Source organism: Thermobia domestica, chromosome 12, assembly GCF_964235325.1.
Source record: "Thermobia domestica chromosome 12, izTheDome1.hap1.1, whole genome shotgun sequence".
NCBI lineage: Eukaryota > Metazoa > Arthropoda > Insecta > Zygentoma > Lepismatidae > Thermobia > Thermobia domestica.
This window is the reverse complement of record NC_137465.1, coordinates 59383777-59402026: the sequence shown is the minus strand read 5'-3', so window position 1 is coordinate 59402026 and position 18250 is coordinate 59383777. Positions and strand designations below refer to the sequence as shown.

The window sequence follows — 18250 nt, the reverse complement described above, 5'->3', positions numbered from 1 at the left end:
GGCAGTACAAACGGAAATTTTCATCTGTGACACATTTGATGAGAAATATAGTTAGATGTCACGTGCAAGCACTCTAAACATGTCCTATCCTGTAATTCTACTTGTATGTTTATGTAGGTGAGACTGAGAAATCAAGAAACAATAATAACTGGTTTTCTTCCAGGGGAAAAATCTAAATGTGAAGGGGTGTTACACTGGGACTTTAATTGCGTCCTTTGTACAAGATTAACAAGTAATAGCAATTTTTTAATTTATCTTAGTTCTTGGGGAGAGGAAGATGGAAGCGAACCCTCCTAAGGACCTCTGCAAGGAAACATGAATACTATCCGCCACTGTTTGTTACATTACATAAAAAGTTATATATATATATATATATATATATTGAGTTTTAGTCAGGATTTTCATTCTGCAGGAGAGGGGGGGATAGTAATACCTGACGAACATTTTCTATTCTCAGAGTGTTGCAATGATAGCATTTCCTCCATTATAACTTGGCCAAGCTAGTTGCATTATATGGAAGGATTAAGTTAGCCTAAAAAGCTTAAATTTCTATGGCTGTTTTACTCTGTACCCATGTTTCTCATTTTCGGTCTACGGGACTCTGCGTCCGGAAATTTTCGATGGCTTCCAAGTCGGAAAATACACCGTAAGTGTATCAAAGGCATATATATTATATCTATGGTTATATGAGGCATGGATCTACAGTTTAAAGTGGGATACCGGTAACAACTTCATGAGCTTCCACCGTAAATCGAACCAGAGTCTCCCGCGATCAAGGCGTATGTGTTAACCATACAGCCACGAAGAAATTCACATAAGCACACACACATATATATTGTTGAGTTGATTTTGACTTTACCGTCTCTTTCAGCAGCGAGGATATATGAAATGTAGACCTACTGATTAACGTGGAATCCGAACTACATGAGCTCGCGCCGGGAATTGAACCCGAGTCTTCCACGGCAAAGATGCGTACACTAGCCGCGGAGTTCACACACACACACAGAATCAGAGTCCTCACACACCAAGGGTGAGAGCTGTTCCACTGAGTCACAGCGGCCACGGGGCTAGGTCGAGTCTACTTTACTTTCATAGTTTCTTAGTACATAAATGTTACGATTATGAAATAGATTTTCCTTAATGAGCTGCATAAAAACAAAAGCTTTCGAAATGCATTAAACAATTAGCTCGATTTGAGTGTGAACTTAAAGTTATATCAGAGTGTAAATACGGATACGCACCAAAGCTCGAAAACTTAATACACTATTTCTCCTATATAGTCAGCATGTATCAAGCAATCGTTCAGCTTTCATTTGAGAGGATGGAAATCGAAGGCCCCTGAACAACTAAGTTACTAATGTGCGGAATGTATTTATCTTACAGTGAACTGCTTTGATGCCAAGTGGCCTAACTCCAAAATTGAAATTTTCCAGGAGTGAAAGTTGAAGTTCAATATCTCATGAACAATCCATATTTCTTTTATGTTAGGAACCAAAACCATAACTACTGTATGTACTTCATTGTTTTATAACTTAGTGTTTACAAAAATCCTTTTAAAAAATACCTATTCATAGAAGTGAATGGTACTTATCTGTACTAGTTCTTGGCATCCAAGCTGTCCATTTATTGTAATATTAGCTTAATATACCCATTCTTCGCATGGGGGCTGCATTTGGAAGTCAACACCTGTGGAAGTATCACCATTCATTTCAGTGACCGCGAAAACTATGGATTTGACACTAGTATCAATCAATATGGGCTATTTATACATGTCTCGGTATTCCTCACCCGCTGACACCCGACCCGCATACAGTAGTAGCTGAATTTGCAAGTCATCGCTGATGGAAGTGGCACCATTGATCTCAGCGACCGTGAAAACTATGGATTTGACACTAATGTCGATCAATTTGGATTACTTTTACTACATGTCTCGCTAAACGCCCCCCTGAGACCCCCTGGTTCCAATTTTGACAAAAATGCTTCGCCTTAGACTGGGACCTGGACCAAGGTATCCGTGACCAAAATTTGGTAACTCTCGGTCAACTTGTCTGGTCCCCAGGTCGGTCCCAGTAAACGTCCCCCAAGAGACCCCCTGGTTCGAAATTTTAAAAAAAGCGCTTCGTCTTGATCTGGGGCCTGGACTAAGGTACCCGTGACCAAATTTTGGGAACTCTCGGTCCACTCGTCTGGTCCCCAGGTCGCACACAGACAGACAGACAAACACACAAACAAACTCTTTATTTTATTTATATTAGATAAGATATACTATGTAAAATAGTCTCGTATCATAATATGTGATGTACAACAAATGTTACATTATATATTATCCGTAGCTCGTGATATGCTGCAACATATTAAAGCCTCAGAATAGTTGGGCAAGCGAATAATCCAGAAGTTACGTAACCCTATTGCGTTCATGGGAACGAAAACACAATAATTATAACTATGCTAAATTACTATAGACTACCAACTGCTCATTCAGAGAATTTATGAAGTTCACTTTATCGCAATAGTTTTATACAAACTAGATTTAGACTACGGATAATAGTTTTATACAAACTAGATAATCAATTATTATTATTATTATTATTATTATCATTATATTTGCAGTACAACCAAATACAACGACATTAACTATTAGTTCTAATTAACTGAATTGAGCTGAAAATTAAAACTTGATCTTTAAAGATCAACTATTAATTTTATGCGTTCTGTACCTTTCTGAAGGAATAAAAGCCGGAATTGGTTTCAAGGCTGTTTCTGAGTGAATACTTTCTTCAAAATAATATTAAAAATTATAGAAAGATTTTCGAGACATTCGAGTCGAGTCGAGATTTTTAAGAGCCGTCTCGACTCGACTCGTGTCTCGACTCGAAAATTCGAGTCGAGAAATACGTTTGTCTCGACTTTTCTCGAATTTTACAAAGTGTGTCTCGACTCGAATCTCGACTCGAATTCGAGTCGAGTCGAGTCGAGATTCGAGACATGTCTCGACTCGAGCGCATCCCTAGTTTGATCAATCGATTGCCATCAAACGATTGATCAAACGATTTCATCTCGACGACACACCAAGCATGAAAAAGTCGGCGCTAATTGGCTCTGGGTGACGAAGGAAATCCAATGCAATCGTTCGTTGTATCAACGAATTTTAAAGTTTGTAAAAAAAAAAAAAAAAAAAAAAAAAAAAAGACTAATTAAAAAGACGATGATAGTATACCACCTTAATGCAAGGTTGCACCCGCCAGATTTTTTTGAACACCCTCCTATGTTCAAAATTCTGGATAAATCACTGGTGACAAGGAACTTAGTTTCTGGATTTTAGAGGAATTTAGGAAGCATGACCTTGTAATTTCTCAATTACAAGAAGAAACTCAGCAGCTGAAAGCAAAGCAAGAGGGGACGCAAGCAAAAAATTATTATAAGCGTTATGATGCGGAGTGTCTCAACAGTTAATTGAGATCTCAATTAAGTAATGGCAAATGTAACAATTGTTTCGAAACGCACATGAAAAATCGATGTCCAGCTAAAAATCGTAAATGTTTTGCCTGTTCAGCCATTGGTCATTATGCTTATGCTTGCACTGCCAGCTCTCGAACTATTGCAGTGAAGGATGAATCAAGCACCATGTCCATAAATTTAATAAGTAAGGATGAAGCAGCTGCAAATGAGAAAATCGCATTACGGAGTAACACTACATCAACAAGTTCGAAACCAGAAAGGTATACAGCTGACCTAGGAAGAGAAATAGATTTACACAAGGTATTTGAGAAAGAGAAATTATTAATGGAAGAGATGTTACAACGAAGTTATGTGAAGAGTAGAAGAAAACTGAAGAAGTGCAAGAAGAGTGCAAGGCAATATAAACAGCTGATTGACTCAAAAGAAGTTGGAGGGACAGACAAAACTACGGAACCGGAAAAAATCCAGTAGATTCCAGATTCCCCAGACTTATTCGAAGTAAAAGCGTGAAGAGTGAGTCATCAGTTACTAGTCTATATAACGGGGATAGCGAGCTGCGAAATCAAATGTCCTTCTTGAAACAGGAGTTGACATAGTTTATTTTCAGGGAATTAAATGGCCTAGTTCAAGAGTTAAAAGTGTTGTGGATCAGAATTCCAGGGATGGAACACAGGTTGAAAAGGTTGGAAGAGAGGGATAAGATTAAGGAAAGGAAATCAGAATCTAAAAAATGAAAATAAGAGTTATTGTTTTCTGCTATGTTTTTGTCAATTTGGTTTTCGGCAATACCCGGGAGAATGTTGGGTTGTCAGTTAGTTGGGGCAAGATGTTTACTTTTAAATAATCGGACAAGATGTTAGGAAATTGTAAGAACAAATGAAGGGCATAACTATGTGATAAAAAGAGTGTTTTTTTTTTTTTTTGTATTAGTGGTTGCAATGGAGCCAGAAGTGGCTGAAGTTGTATGAAGATAAGATATGAGCCATTAGTAGCTGAAGATATTTGTAAGTTAGAAAGGAGCCATAAGTGGCAGAAGCTATTTGTAATTTGGATATGAGCCAAAAGTGGCTGACGGTACAGTAAAGTTACTGACATGTATTAACTTTGAACTTAGATGGTTGTAACAGTTTGTAAAGGTAATAGAGATATAATGATACATTAAAGGTTGATGTCATCTGGAAGTTTAGGCATTTATTGGGAATTACTACTAATTTAGAAAGTTAATTAAAATAAATACCTTTCCACTAATTTTTGACTAACCTAACAATGTAATAAGAAGCACTAACGATGCACTAACGACTGATACCAATTTTTTCGTTAGGGTTTGAAGTGAGGGCCAGCGTGAACTTGGCCCCCCAAAGGTTTGTTTTACTTGTAACTCCTACACTAGTGAAGCACTAACGTTAGGGATTGGTGCACTAAGAAACACTAACCATGCACTGACGATTGAGACTAATTTTATTGTTAGTGCATCATGTGTGGGTGTGGGGGGGTGGGGTCAAAGTTCACGACGTATAAACTGCAATGTTTTAGCATATTTATTTATCATTGTGTTTTTGGGACACTACTTTGTAACTTATATTACCACTTATCCCTCACTATAATTCTCATAATTAATAGTAATTAATGTATTACCTGTGTTATTAATATTATAATCTCAACATGGAAACATTTTATGAAATCACCGTAATGGTTTCATCTGTTGAGTTACATACGTACATAATAGCATATTTTGTAAGGGAACACTTTTGAAAAATAAAATAATATTTACTAAACATGTAGTACGAGTGAAAATGACACTGGACTGCAAAATAAAACTTTTTTCCTCCGGCAAAAAGTTGAAAAAGTGATTTAACGTAATTGAGGTATGCTGATTTCATATATCCAAACTGTTTGTGCCTATCTCGCAAAGTTTAGTTGTTATATGAAATCGAAATTTTATATATTGTTGTAATTTCAATGCAAAGTACCATAATATATATATATATATATATATATATATATATATATATATATATATATATATATATATATATATATATATATATATATATATATATATAATATATATATATATATATATATAATATGTATAATGTGAATGGAACATGATCAAATTGCAATAAATATACAAAAACACTACTTTTGTGTTACAAGTTAATTCGTAAAAGGTATGAATGTAACAAAAAAATTATTTGATTCGCTTTGATATGAATGAGCGCTGAGTTGATTTGCGTTTGTGTTCCTGAGTAGGATTATCTCGCACTAGACACCAACAATAATCTGACGTCATGGAGACGTTCCATCGTCACTGATAAGTATGTTCGTTGGTGGAACTGCTCGGTGTATTTCTTTGCTAAATGCCCCTAAATTTTTAGGAAAATAGTCCAGATGACTCTACAAGAAATGTAATTTTAAGCTTACAAAGTAGTTTCTTGAAGTTGTAAAACATAGTTTTGAGAATCTGTTGTACGTTATCATCTTTAACATTACCCAGAGATTTGCTGGAATCATCCTTAAATAATTCGCATGCCTAAAGCTGTTTCGTTCATCGTCGTAGTGAATGTAAAATGTTTCATAAGTTTCCAAATCTGGGGGTCATCAAAAACTCCTTCCTTAATTTTGGTATCAGACAGTCGTAGAAATTTCTGACAGAGATACCGAAAGCAAGGACTACTTCTATCCAAACTCTTAACGTACTGCTTCGTAATTCCCAGTTTTATATTGTAATGGACCACGTGCTTCTGAATACAAACAATGCCATAAACTGCTGTTTTAAACATCACCACATGAATTTAGAACGGAGTACTACACCACGTGAGATTACTACGAATAGCAGACGACGGACCACTGGCATCTCCTTCAAATTACATGACCACAAAACAGCAGAAGCGCCACTGCAGCTCTGGGACATCTCTATATTGGACAGCATCCAGCAGACCGCTACCAGTCTTCGATTGGTCTCCCCTCTATAGACCTCCAGTGGAGTCTAAGAGATACCTACCCTTCCCCAAAGCCTTAGCTTGCAACGGAGCTAACGGTTCCTAGATTATACCTCTCTTTGCTACTTGCAGTGGAGCAGCGGAAGAATCCTAACCACAACCCGGCCTGGCTTGCAGCGGAGCCTTGAAGGGAATCTTAACCCCTTCCACTTACAGCGGAGTAGTGTCCTACAACCCCTCACGTAGCACACTACTGAGAATTCCTTCCCGAGACCGTCAGGTCGAGGAGAACCTGCATTTACCTTGTACCATACACAGGGTGGTCCAAAAGTAGGTTTACAGTACCGTACTGATCAGCTCATTGTATTTTATATCATATTTTATTGTTATCCATCAGGTAGACTAGTTTCTTTATTATTTGTTCATAATGTGTTTTTACTTACATCTTAAGCTCGGAAGAGCCGAAGCAAATAAACCCATAAACTAGAATGCAGGAGTGTATACCTACTTTTGGGCCACCCTGTATTAGAGCATTTTATGAGTATCTCTAAAGACTGTTGTTTATAGAAGATTTTATAAATAACTGGTAGTGGGAGACGATTAAGGTCTCTACTTTATTTACCCAGCTCTACCTACCAAAGAAGTTTTGCAATACGTAATGAGGGCAATACCATATTTTGAGGATCAATGAATAGACGATTTACTCGTACGAAGTTTTTCTTTTTTCTCTTGGCACGAACTGTTTCCTCTTGGGCCACTCAGAAACTAACCAGTATCTTTGTCCCTAGAGCCCCATACACAAAGAAAACAAGGTAACTTTGCATATACTGTTTGTTGTTCAATATGATTCTGTATACTTTCAAGTCACAGCACAGTAACCACCTGTGTTCTTTGTACTTCACTTTATGCAAAATTGTGGCTAAATTATGGTAGTTTTCACGAAGAGAAGCTGGCATTGAAGCAAGTTCCTATTGGTATTCTATACAATACCTTAGAGACTTCTTTTACGCGAATCAATGAATAAACACCAGTCCTTAGCTTAATAAACAATTCCAAGACGGCGAATCAAGCCAGGAATACCACAACAAAACACAAGTTCTTATTGAACCAAAGCAGTCTGGATTGTTCTTTCGGATTATTGTGACAATATGAACTTGTCCCAGAAATAAGAGATTTTTCTCTTTTAATCGTGATTCTAAAAGTTCATTCTTTTCTTTAGTAAGACCCAAGTCGCTCACCAAATAATTTAAGTCACACTGATTGAAAAGATGTGGAGTTTTATCTTTAACATTAGATATAAAGGCATCATCATCACTTTCCTGTGCACTTGAAGATACTGAAGAAACACTCTCTGGTAACTTTATTGATGCTTTTGGAATAGGAATTTGGGCCAATGTGGCACAGGTATTGTAGCTAACGAAAGGCTCGTATACACAATGTTTCTATTTGTTTGCCTTATTGAAACCGGACACTTTAAATGCACAAAAATAACATCATCATACCTTTGTTCCCTCCAAACATTGGAATTCCGAATGGCATTGATGGCAGTAACCCATGGTACCATTGCCTCAGGTTTTCTACGCAAGGTTTACTCAGAATATAAGGGATAAAATCATTGTCCTTATGACATAACTTCATGTTAAAATATGCCAAGTACAAGCTTTTTATAAATGGCATAATATTTCGCTTCTGATTTTTTATTGTATAATGTTCACACATATAAGAGAATCGTTTACTCATTTTCGCCTCCGTACATCACTGCCACTTGTGATTTTTTAAAAGACAAAACTCATCTATCTATCGACTTTAAATTTCCGTTGTAACCTCACCCGTAGATCCACGTTCCCAGAATCCCCACTGAAAGTTATCTAAGTTAGCTTAATATGTAGTTTTACTTGTGTTGCATGCTTACTTAGTCGATTTGTTAGAAACTAGGATTATCATATTCTGAAATGCTATAAGGCGGACATATTTCCGCCTGGCTAACTAGCTATGTAAACATTAACTTCCAAAAAGTTTTATTCTTTACTTTCATGCTTGCGTTTAAGACACTATGAAAACCTGTATGTTGAAATGTATGAAAAGGATGGTTAAACAAGATTACTCGCATAGCGTCACTTTGACTTTGCCCATTCATGTTTTTCAGTGAGTGAAATAATTCGAATACTAATAACACTAAAATACTGCGCATAGAAGAAGCAAGCTTGAGCTTTTCTTAAGAATCATTCAAAATTAAGAACTTGCAATATGAAGTAAATGTAGCCCCATTTTTAGCCTATGTTGTTGATGGAGTTCAATCCCAAGCCACATGATTATTTTTAAAGTGTGGAAGAAGATATATGTATCGAGATTCATTTTAATACTGTAAATTTTACGAATGTTATTTTGGAACAGACATACAGACGCCTATTGCTTCTAATAGTATAAGCTCCCTACGCTCACTTCAATTAGGCAACTTAGTATGATACACTACAGAGCAAACCTTTCGTACTCTATGCAAAACTACTAGCATAAGCTTTTAATGACTTGAGAAAGGAATTTTCCAATCCTTGTTCTCATCCGTACGTAATCGCTATTAACAATCAAGGCAAAGTTACGTGTTGTAAATATTCTTTGTGTTGTATTTATTGCATTTACTTATCACAAGCACCTAATTCAAGATAAAGCTTTGAAACCCTTTTAACATAGAAAAATCAACAAAGAAACATGGAAAAGACTTTTTGGAAGTTTGCAAGTCTCCAGGGCTTATATTTTGAGCTCCCATACTATCATTTTGCAATGGTAGAACTGGGAAAAACTCAAAAAAAGATTCATAATGTTGTATTCGAACCCGGAGCAGAGAGAGAACACTATCTATTGATCTACCCCTGCTTGGCTAATAAATGACATCTTTTGTAAAAATGCCGAGCCAATGAATAAGTTGCTTTCCAAAGGACGCTCTTTTCTGCTCCAAAGACAATGTGTGAACAAGGGAATGACTATTGCTTTTGTTAAACAGCTATTTTGGATTCGCTCCCTCTGATTTAGAAAAAAATATTAAAACTTTATTTCAGAAAATGTCTTTAATGATGAGTTGGAAATACAAGATATTTCAATAGGATATGAAGAAAAAGGTCTATATTGCAATACCAGAACTTTCGTTTTCTAACACCTAATCTAAACCTTTTTTAATTATAATACCAGCACAACGTTGTATATATATATTTTTCTATTTCTAGGGAAACCAGAAGTTTCTTTTCTTGATCCTCTCGATTATTACACACATGGTGAAACTTACATGGTAGGTTGTGAAGTAATTGGAAACCCTCTTCCATCCATAACATGGGAATTCGCCAACTGTACCACTTTAACTGATTGCAATGGGACACAAGTTTTAAAGGTAAGTTTAACAATGAAATTTAATAAATAAAATTAGGAAGCAGCGGAAATGAAAGAAATCACATTAACCTCTGAATCTAGAACACAGCAAACTCCTTCAGGCAGCATTTGCAAGCGTTTCATGTACACTGACTTTGGTACTGAGTCTATCTCATCAGCTCTGGACAGGTATTATCGTACACTATGGATGACGCTTTATTTTCTGTTTACATGAACAAAGCACTAAGGATACTCATAAAGCGCAACAGCACATATACAAAATACAGTTTTTCTAATAAGAGATTTTCTTATCGTGGCACATAGGAAGGATGGATCAGGACATCTTGACAGTGTACAATTGTTGGCAGCAAATATGAAAGTGATAATGAAAGATGTATTTGGAAATGAAATATTTCAGTTTAACACGGTCGCACGATTATACCCTTTAGGCTAAAGGATATGGATGATTAAGGGAAATGAATGATGGTTGAAGAATTCGTGGAACGAAAATGTGGGGGGAAACGGAAGTACTTCGGGAAGACCAACGGACACAATATTGTCCACCACAAACTTACTTAGTCGAGGATTGAACCAGGAACCCCACGTACCAAAGGTAAGCGTACCACCACTGAGAGACCGTGCTGCTTGAAAAATACGTTTGCACAAATGTTGCAGCATGCTGTTCAGCACAGGAGTTCAATCTAGCTCGTTGGCCCCCGTACACTTGTTTTATAAGGTATACATGCAAAGGTTGTCGGACAAGTTAGTTCCAGCACATTAGCTCTCGTGGAGGCACTTTGTCAGGGAGTCAGAAGGACAAGATGAAGAAACGATAACAATAGCATAAAAGTTAGAACGGTGTAAATTGATAAAACTCGGCGAACTGAGGAAACTATCACCCTTTAGATTTTAGCATTTGGTATACACAACTCAAAAGTGCATTACCAACTGCATTTCTCCTTTTTCTGCAATAGTAGGCAACCCAAAAAACTCGGTCATTGGGTTAGTTGAGAATTCGAAAGGCGTTGGACCAAACCTCAATTTTGTTACAAATATATCAGTGTGGCAAACTGTAAATAAGAGAATAAAATAAATTGTTAAGAATAGCGGTTATATTATTGTGAGGGAAATGGATGACACAAAAAGTTACAAAATGATCTTACTTAAGCAGTTGAAACAAGATGAATGGTAAGAAATATAAAATCAGTTTCTTTCCTCTTAGAAACAAAAACTCGTAAAAAACAAAATAGCTTAAATAGTGTAAAGGTTTATTATAAACGCCTAACAGCACAACAACAAACATCCACAGAAAACGGAAAGAGAGACAAACACAGACTAAATTAAACCACTAGCGTAGTAGACTTGCGAGCCTCCTATGCAAGATAAATAGACGGGACCCGAATTGTAAACCCAATTGTTATAATAATAATAATAATAATAATAATAATAATAATAATAATAATAATAATAATAATAATAATAATAATTATTATTATTATTATTATTATTATCATTATTATTATTATTATTATTATTATTGAAAACTCATTTCCTTTTCAAATCTCTGATTCTGCCTAAGAACATGTCTCCATTTAGCGCTCATGTGTGCAGATTTTGTAAATGAGCGGTCACAAAGGCCAAATCAGATGGAAATGTCCGAGACAGAGGAACAAAAAAACTTTCTTATGATAAGTTCTAGGTCAAAGTTCGAAGCACTTGTTTTCGACAGGTGCTTTTTTCTTTCTTTCTTTTTTCGGGAACCGAAAAGTTTTGGCCCCTAACAAATTACAGTATATAATGTTGCAAATTTGCACGTGAATTTATTTACATTGCTATTTATGGTAATAAAGAAATTGTCACTGGAAAACATTATTGTAAAAATTAAGTTTTGTTTCGTCATCCATCGCAACTCTTAGGGGTCCTCTTTGCCTTCCCCTTTCCCCAAAGATCGATACCGACAATGTAGGACATAAATATATCGATGTTGATATATTGATATGTGTCAATATCGATATGAAAGATATCGATATATCGACTTACCGCACAAGCCTAGATCCGAGAAATGATGCTTGAAATATACTGGAATCAAAAATCAAAATCTAAATATCTACTTGCATTACGTATCCAACGCTGAGAGGAAGGAGGTGAACCCGAGCAAACATTTTAATCCAAAAAATGCTAAAATAAAAATAGTTATACTTCCCTCTTAAGAGAAAACTATTACTATTTATATTTTAATTCTGTTTGTGATTGTCATCAGAAATCAGTGACAGTACACATACTTTACATAGTATAACAATAAACTATAATTTTTCACAACTAAGCAAATCAGAAGATTAAATTCTTGTAATAATAAAGTGGAATGTTCTACAAAATAATCATAATTCATTGTCCTTATTTCTGTCAGTAATTTTGACACAGACTCAGAACTACAAGATTAACAGAACTAGAAATGAGGGATTTAATTCCTTTTCTCTCTCAAACTAAAAAATGTCTGCATTTTGCTGAGATTGTCATTTTTTAATATATAAGTCCTCTATCCCAGGTTAATTTTGGCTACCGGGGTTTCGAGGTATTCGGTACCGGAAAGTGTAAAGTTTGTCGACTCTCAAATCTCGACAGTCTCTTAAAAGAGATTTCACATTTTATGTTCTTATTTATTCGGTACAAAAAACTTCTGATTGACTATATTCATGTTGAATTACTGAACTCATACACTCCGCATAAAAAAGCGACAGCTAACACCTTGCAGCTAGGCCATCAAATATATACCTTCTTATCCCACAATCATGTCTGGTAGAGAGATTATCTCTCTCTCCTCCTTTCATCTTTCCCATATTAAAATCAGCAACAACATGAGCATAATTCTAATTTCAAAATATACATATATTAGTGTCAATAAAGTGGAAGAATAAAAACGAGACGAAATGAGGTTCATAAATTGATGTAGAGAGAAACTTAAACATACCTCACTGAAAAATTGAAGCGAATAGATATCTATTAGAGGTATGGGAATGAGAGAGAGAAAAGGAGATAGAAGAATAGAAAGAAAAGGGAGCGCAGGAAAATATTGGGTTTAAAGATTGTAAGAAAAGAACCTGATATAAAGTTCCGTTTCGAGAAATCTTATAGTAATATAGAAATGTTTCTTTTTCTCAAATTTTTGACAGAACTATTCGAATAAATACGTAGAGGATGCTTAAAAACTTCACTAAGTCACTTTCAAAATGAATACCAAACATGGTGATGAAATTAAGTACTCAACTTCTACTGAAACTGAAAAGTTCCGAAAAATACCATGCCAAAAATTTAACACACATCCTATCATTCCGCGTGGTTCAGTTGCATATTCGATAGTGTTCATTAAACATACAGATCTGAAATACATTATAATAAACTTACTGTAGTAGGTAGCGTAGGTCATGCCTTTCATTCCAGACTACTAATGCAAACAGAACAAAGAAAGAAAAATAATAAGAATATATAGAAAAAAGAAAAGAAAATTGAATGAGTCCTATTTTACTGCTAAATTTCTATCAGAAAGAGCTTACATTAAATGTTCGAGTTGTATTATAATGAAACGTTACAAATGTTTATAAGGAAAAGTGAATGTTGATTCCTTATATACGTAGCAAATCTTGCATATTTCACATTTCATGCGTGGATAAAACAAACTGAAGAACTATAGGGTGGAAAAGTATTTTGTATTAAATTAATATAAATGAAATCTCTCTTGAAATAACCCAAAAGGGGCCATTTTCTAGTCATTCCTGTACATTTGTGTTCCGAATATCCATTCTTGATTTCACCTATTGAGGATATAACATTGTATTCGCAATGATAGAATGAACACGCTAGAGCTGAAACGGGGCATCGCAGAGACACGGTGATTCGATTGAGACTTGGTAACCCAAGGAAAAAAGAGACTTTACTTATTTCCATAACATACTGTGTATTTGTGTGAGAGAAAGAGAGAAGAGAGATGGAAGAGATGATAAGGAAACGTTAAGACAGATGGATAGAGAGAAAGAAAGAGAGACGAATATAAATATGAAACTACTTATTATTACTCTGTATGACGAAGACTGCACACGCTGTTATTCGAATTCTAGCCTTATAACTTCTCCAACCAATGTTGGTAGCGAATGTTTTATGAAAAACACATAGTCCCAATTAGGGATGGCCATTTCCGGAGAAATGATTTTCCGGTTTCAAGAAATCACATTTTCCGTTTTCAGCTTTTCCGGAAAATTTTCCGTGTTCCACTTTTCCGGAAAATTTTTCGTCTTCCGTTTTCCGCTTTTCCGGAAAATTTTCCGTCTTCCGCTTTTCCGGAAAACTTTCTGTTTTCCGCTTTCCCAGAAAATTTTCCGTCTTCCGTTTTCGACAAATTTTCCGTCTTCCGTTTTTCCGGAAAATTTTCCGTCTGCCGTTTTTCCAGAAAATTTTCCGTTTTCCGTTTTCCTAAAAATTTTCCGTCTTCCGTTTTCAATTTTTCGGTTTCCGGAAAATATATTTCCCGTTTTCCGTTTATCCGGAAAATGTGGCCATCCCTAATCTAAAGGTCTTCGCACTTCAACAACTTCTGTGACATCATCAACGTTTTTATCTTGAGAAAGTGTGGCCATCCCTGTATTTTCTTCTATTATGTTTGAACGTCTTGCTCTCATGTGGTACCATAGACCACCAGTACTGTTTCCAGACTTAATTACAGAAAAACAGTATACACATTTTGAAGTTAAAGCATTCTTCTCACGTTTGAAATGGTTCCAAATGTTCGACTTCCGATATTTTACGTATGACTATTACCTTACGAGATCTCAACAAGCGATCACTGAACTGTGTGAAATCTGAAGTTCTTTTACTCCCACCAGGGGTCTGCCTTCAGGAACACGCATCATAATCAGGGAGTCCCCGAAAAATTCATAATCGGGAATGTCCCGGTTCATACGAATGATCCGAATGCCCGCACGCAAACAGAAAAAATACGTGATTAAGCAAGTGTTCAAGCAGATGTGGCAGGAAGGAATGTTTCTACGCTGCGTTGCTCGACCTGTGCTCTCCTATCCATTGTTACGTTTAAGTTACATTTCCATAGCAGTAGATGTTGAAGAGCATTACTTCATTTGCTTGGTTTCGCGTATCATTTTCTATTTTTCTTAACCCGTTGTTGGTTACAGTCCTTTTTGTCACGCGGTTGGTCGCGGGTGAGCCAAGCGTTGACCGAGGTTGCCAGACGACCTGCTTTCTTATTATATGTCTTCACTTTTTACCCTTCTCGTTCCATATCCTTCCCTCTTTTCTAAATATCTTATTCTCTTCAAATTATCCTATTTTTTTAATATATATATATATATATATATATATATATATATATATATATATATAACAACGGTATTTTCCTGGACTTAACGCAAACATTTATTTTTTTCCTTAATTTGTTGTCAGTGAGCTGAAGAAAGAAATAGACTGTTGTAGCTACATTATCTTCCTCTGGAAGAACAATGTGTTAACAGTGGTATGGTAAAAGTAAAGAGAAACTTGAAACTGCTTTGAGGCAACTTTGGGTCAGACTGCTGTTTTCATTTATGTCTCTGTCTATGTTCACTTTATATTATTCACTTATATTGAATATAGTTTTCAATTCGAACTTAAAGTTCTTTCGGCAACTTTTACTCATTGACTCAGCCTGACAAATGATGATGGAATGATTGGTGGAATGAAGAAAATGGGAGATAACAGGAGAACCCCGAGAAATCCCATAAACACGTTGTTTGTACCCCACAATACCCACATGATATGAGCAGGAATCGAACAGGGAATCCCATGAACCGAAGGTGAGCGCTTTACAAATGAGCCACCGCAGCCTGAAATATAGGCCTACTTTTGAAGTCCATGGGTTTACAAAGTTATGTGTACTTGCAACATAATAAATAAATATAGACAACAAATTAAAATTGTAAATAAATCATAAGAAAATCCTTATAAAAGTTTAATATGTTGAAAAAAACAACACTCGAAATTTCTCTCTCGCGCGCCTATATCATTGTGCTGTTAAAAAACATTGAAATTTTACGTTTTTAAAACACATTTTAAAAAACTCTATACTCTCACCTACAGTTTGGATGACGAATTGACTAGCTTGTTTTAGTGTATAAGTTCAAATTTATTAAACTCAAAAAGGATCTCCACACTTTTTCTTCTACTTCTTAAACAGTACCGAGAGTGCTAAAATTCATCTTAGCGTCACTGAAAACTGTGGATTAAACATTAATATTGATCATTTTCGATTACTTTTAAAAGCACACCCCTCCCATTTCCACCCCAGGTATAAATTTGAACTTTATAAAAACTATCACTATTCATCTCAGCGATCTAAAAATTATGAATTCAACACTAATGTCGATCTTTCCGACAATTTTAAAATGTCGCTTCTCTCATCCCCACTCCTAGGGATGCTTACTTTCCCAGTATTTTTTGCTCCGGTATATACAGAAATCCAAAATCTGTCTTAGGCAGAATCAGAGATTTGGAAAGGAAACGAGTTTTCATTATTATTATTATTATTATTATTATTATTATTATTATTATTATTATTATTATTATTATTATTAGTAGTAGTAGTAGTAGTAGTAGTAGTAGTAGTAGTAGTAGTAGTAGTATTAGTATTATTATTATCATTATTATTATTATAAGAATTGAGTTTACAAGTGCTTTCCCTTCTCTTTATCTTGGATGGGAGGTCCGCAAGTTTACTACGCTAGTGATGTTCTTTATTCTGTGTTTGTCTCTTTTTCAGTTTTCTGTGTATGGTTGTTGTGCTGTTAGGCGTTTATATTAAACCTTTACATTATGTGACCTATTTTCTTTTTTACGAGCTTTTTCGAAAAAGAAAAGAAACTCCTTTCCTCTGATATCTATTTCTTACCATTCATCTTGTTTCAACTACTTAAGTAAGATCATTTTTTAACTTGTTGTGTCATCTATTTTCCTCACAATAATAAAAACAGCATTCTTAACAATTTATTTTATTCTCTTATTTGCAGTTTCACACACTGATATGTTTGTAACAACATTGAGGTTTGGTCTAACGCCTTTCGAATTCACGAGCAACCCAACGACTGAGCTTTTGGGTTGCCTTCTACTGCAGGAAAAGGAGAATTGCAATTTTTAATGTACTTTTGGTTTCGTGTATACATTAACCCCTTGCGTTCCAGGTGTCATTTTCCTATGTACTTGCTGTAGTAACGGTTTCATTTATTGTTAATAGACTGTATAAACCGTTACATAGGGCATAGTTATTGTGCAAGCGTGAGGATAGCATTCACGTTACTGATAAAAATATATATTGGCATTGTTGAATATTTGTACTGGAAAAGGGAAAGTTTGATGTTCTGAAGGGAAGTTATGCTGCTTTAGGTTGACAACACTGACCGGAGATCAAAGACAAAGTTATTTTCCCGATCTTGAAATACAGTATTGAAGTTGCCAATTATTTGTCGTCAAAACAAACACGTGTGTGTCGTAATGCAACACATGTGTTGTCCATTTTTTATCGTCAAATTAAGCACATCGCTCCCTTAGGTCTGCCATTTACTGATGAGACAAAACATTTTTTCTTTTCTGTCAATAAGGTGCTGTCACCTAAGGAGAAATAGTAGAACTAACTCGTGCCGTGCATCCACTAAAAAGATTCATCATTTTCAAGATTAATACCACGCTTAATAAAGGATAAGTTTTGATGACATATCCATGGATGTCACTGATACTTTGCAACGGAATATTTTATGACATCCACATGAATGTCACAGGAACGCAATAGATTAAATATTATTTATCATTTGGAAATGCACATGTCATAAATTAATAATGGACTACAGAACAGTGGCGAAGCGTGCTGTAAAAAACTTAATAGACAGACATATAAACACACACACATATTTGTAGGGTAGGGTATTTGTTTTTTACTTCTATTTTTAGTTCTGATATTTCGTACTGTATAAAGGATGCTGATATACACTAATCACTAATCCAAGTAAGATGATCCCTGATAATTCATAAATATAGTGTTAATGTTTGAGTTTTCAATATATGTTTACTTTGTTCCTTTAAGTATAAAATTTTATAATTAATGAAATTTGGTGTATAGTATTTTTTTTCGAATTATAGATTTCAGAATGGTGCCACATTTGCTAGAAATGGGGGGCATTACTTCCCCATACTCTCTTTAGGAATAGTCATTTCTAAGTTCCTTAGAAATGAGCTGTAAAGTAAAAGAAAAAGGATAGAAGTGAAACACCTTACAACACCTAAGCTAATACTTAATACCTTACAGTCTTGTAAATGAGCTCCATGCCCTCTTCTTGATTTCGGCGAAAATATTAATAGCTCTTTCTTTGGATTCAGATATCCTACGAAGGCTCCACACCAAGTTCTTTATTGTAAGTGTCCGTTATTCAAAAAGAGTGTCCGTAATTCAGGAAGTGTCCGTA

The 18250-nt window shown here is 35.4% G+C and overlaps 1 protein-coding gene across 1 annotated transcript in view; it reads left to right on the top strand.

The window, feature by feature from the left end:
* LOC145666471 (vascular endothelial growth factor receptor 1-like) overlaps positions 1-18250 on the top strand; it is a 223894-nt gene that overhangs the window by 52528 nt on the left and 153116 nt on the right. Inside the window, exon 4 of the mRNA XM_081733712.1 lies at positions 9620-9780. Coding sequence (XP_081589838.1) covers positions 9620-9780 — 161 coding nt within the window. The remainder of the gene's footprint in view (positions 1-9619; positions 9781-18250) is intronic.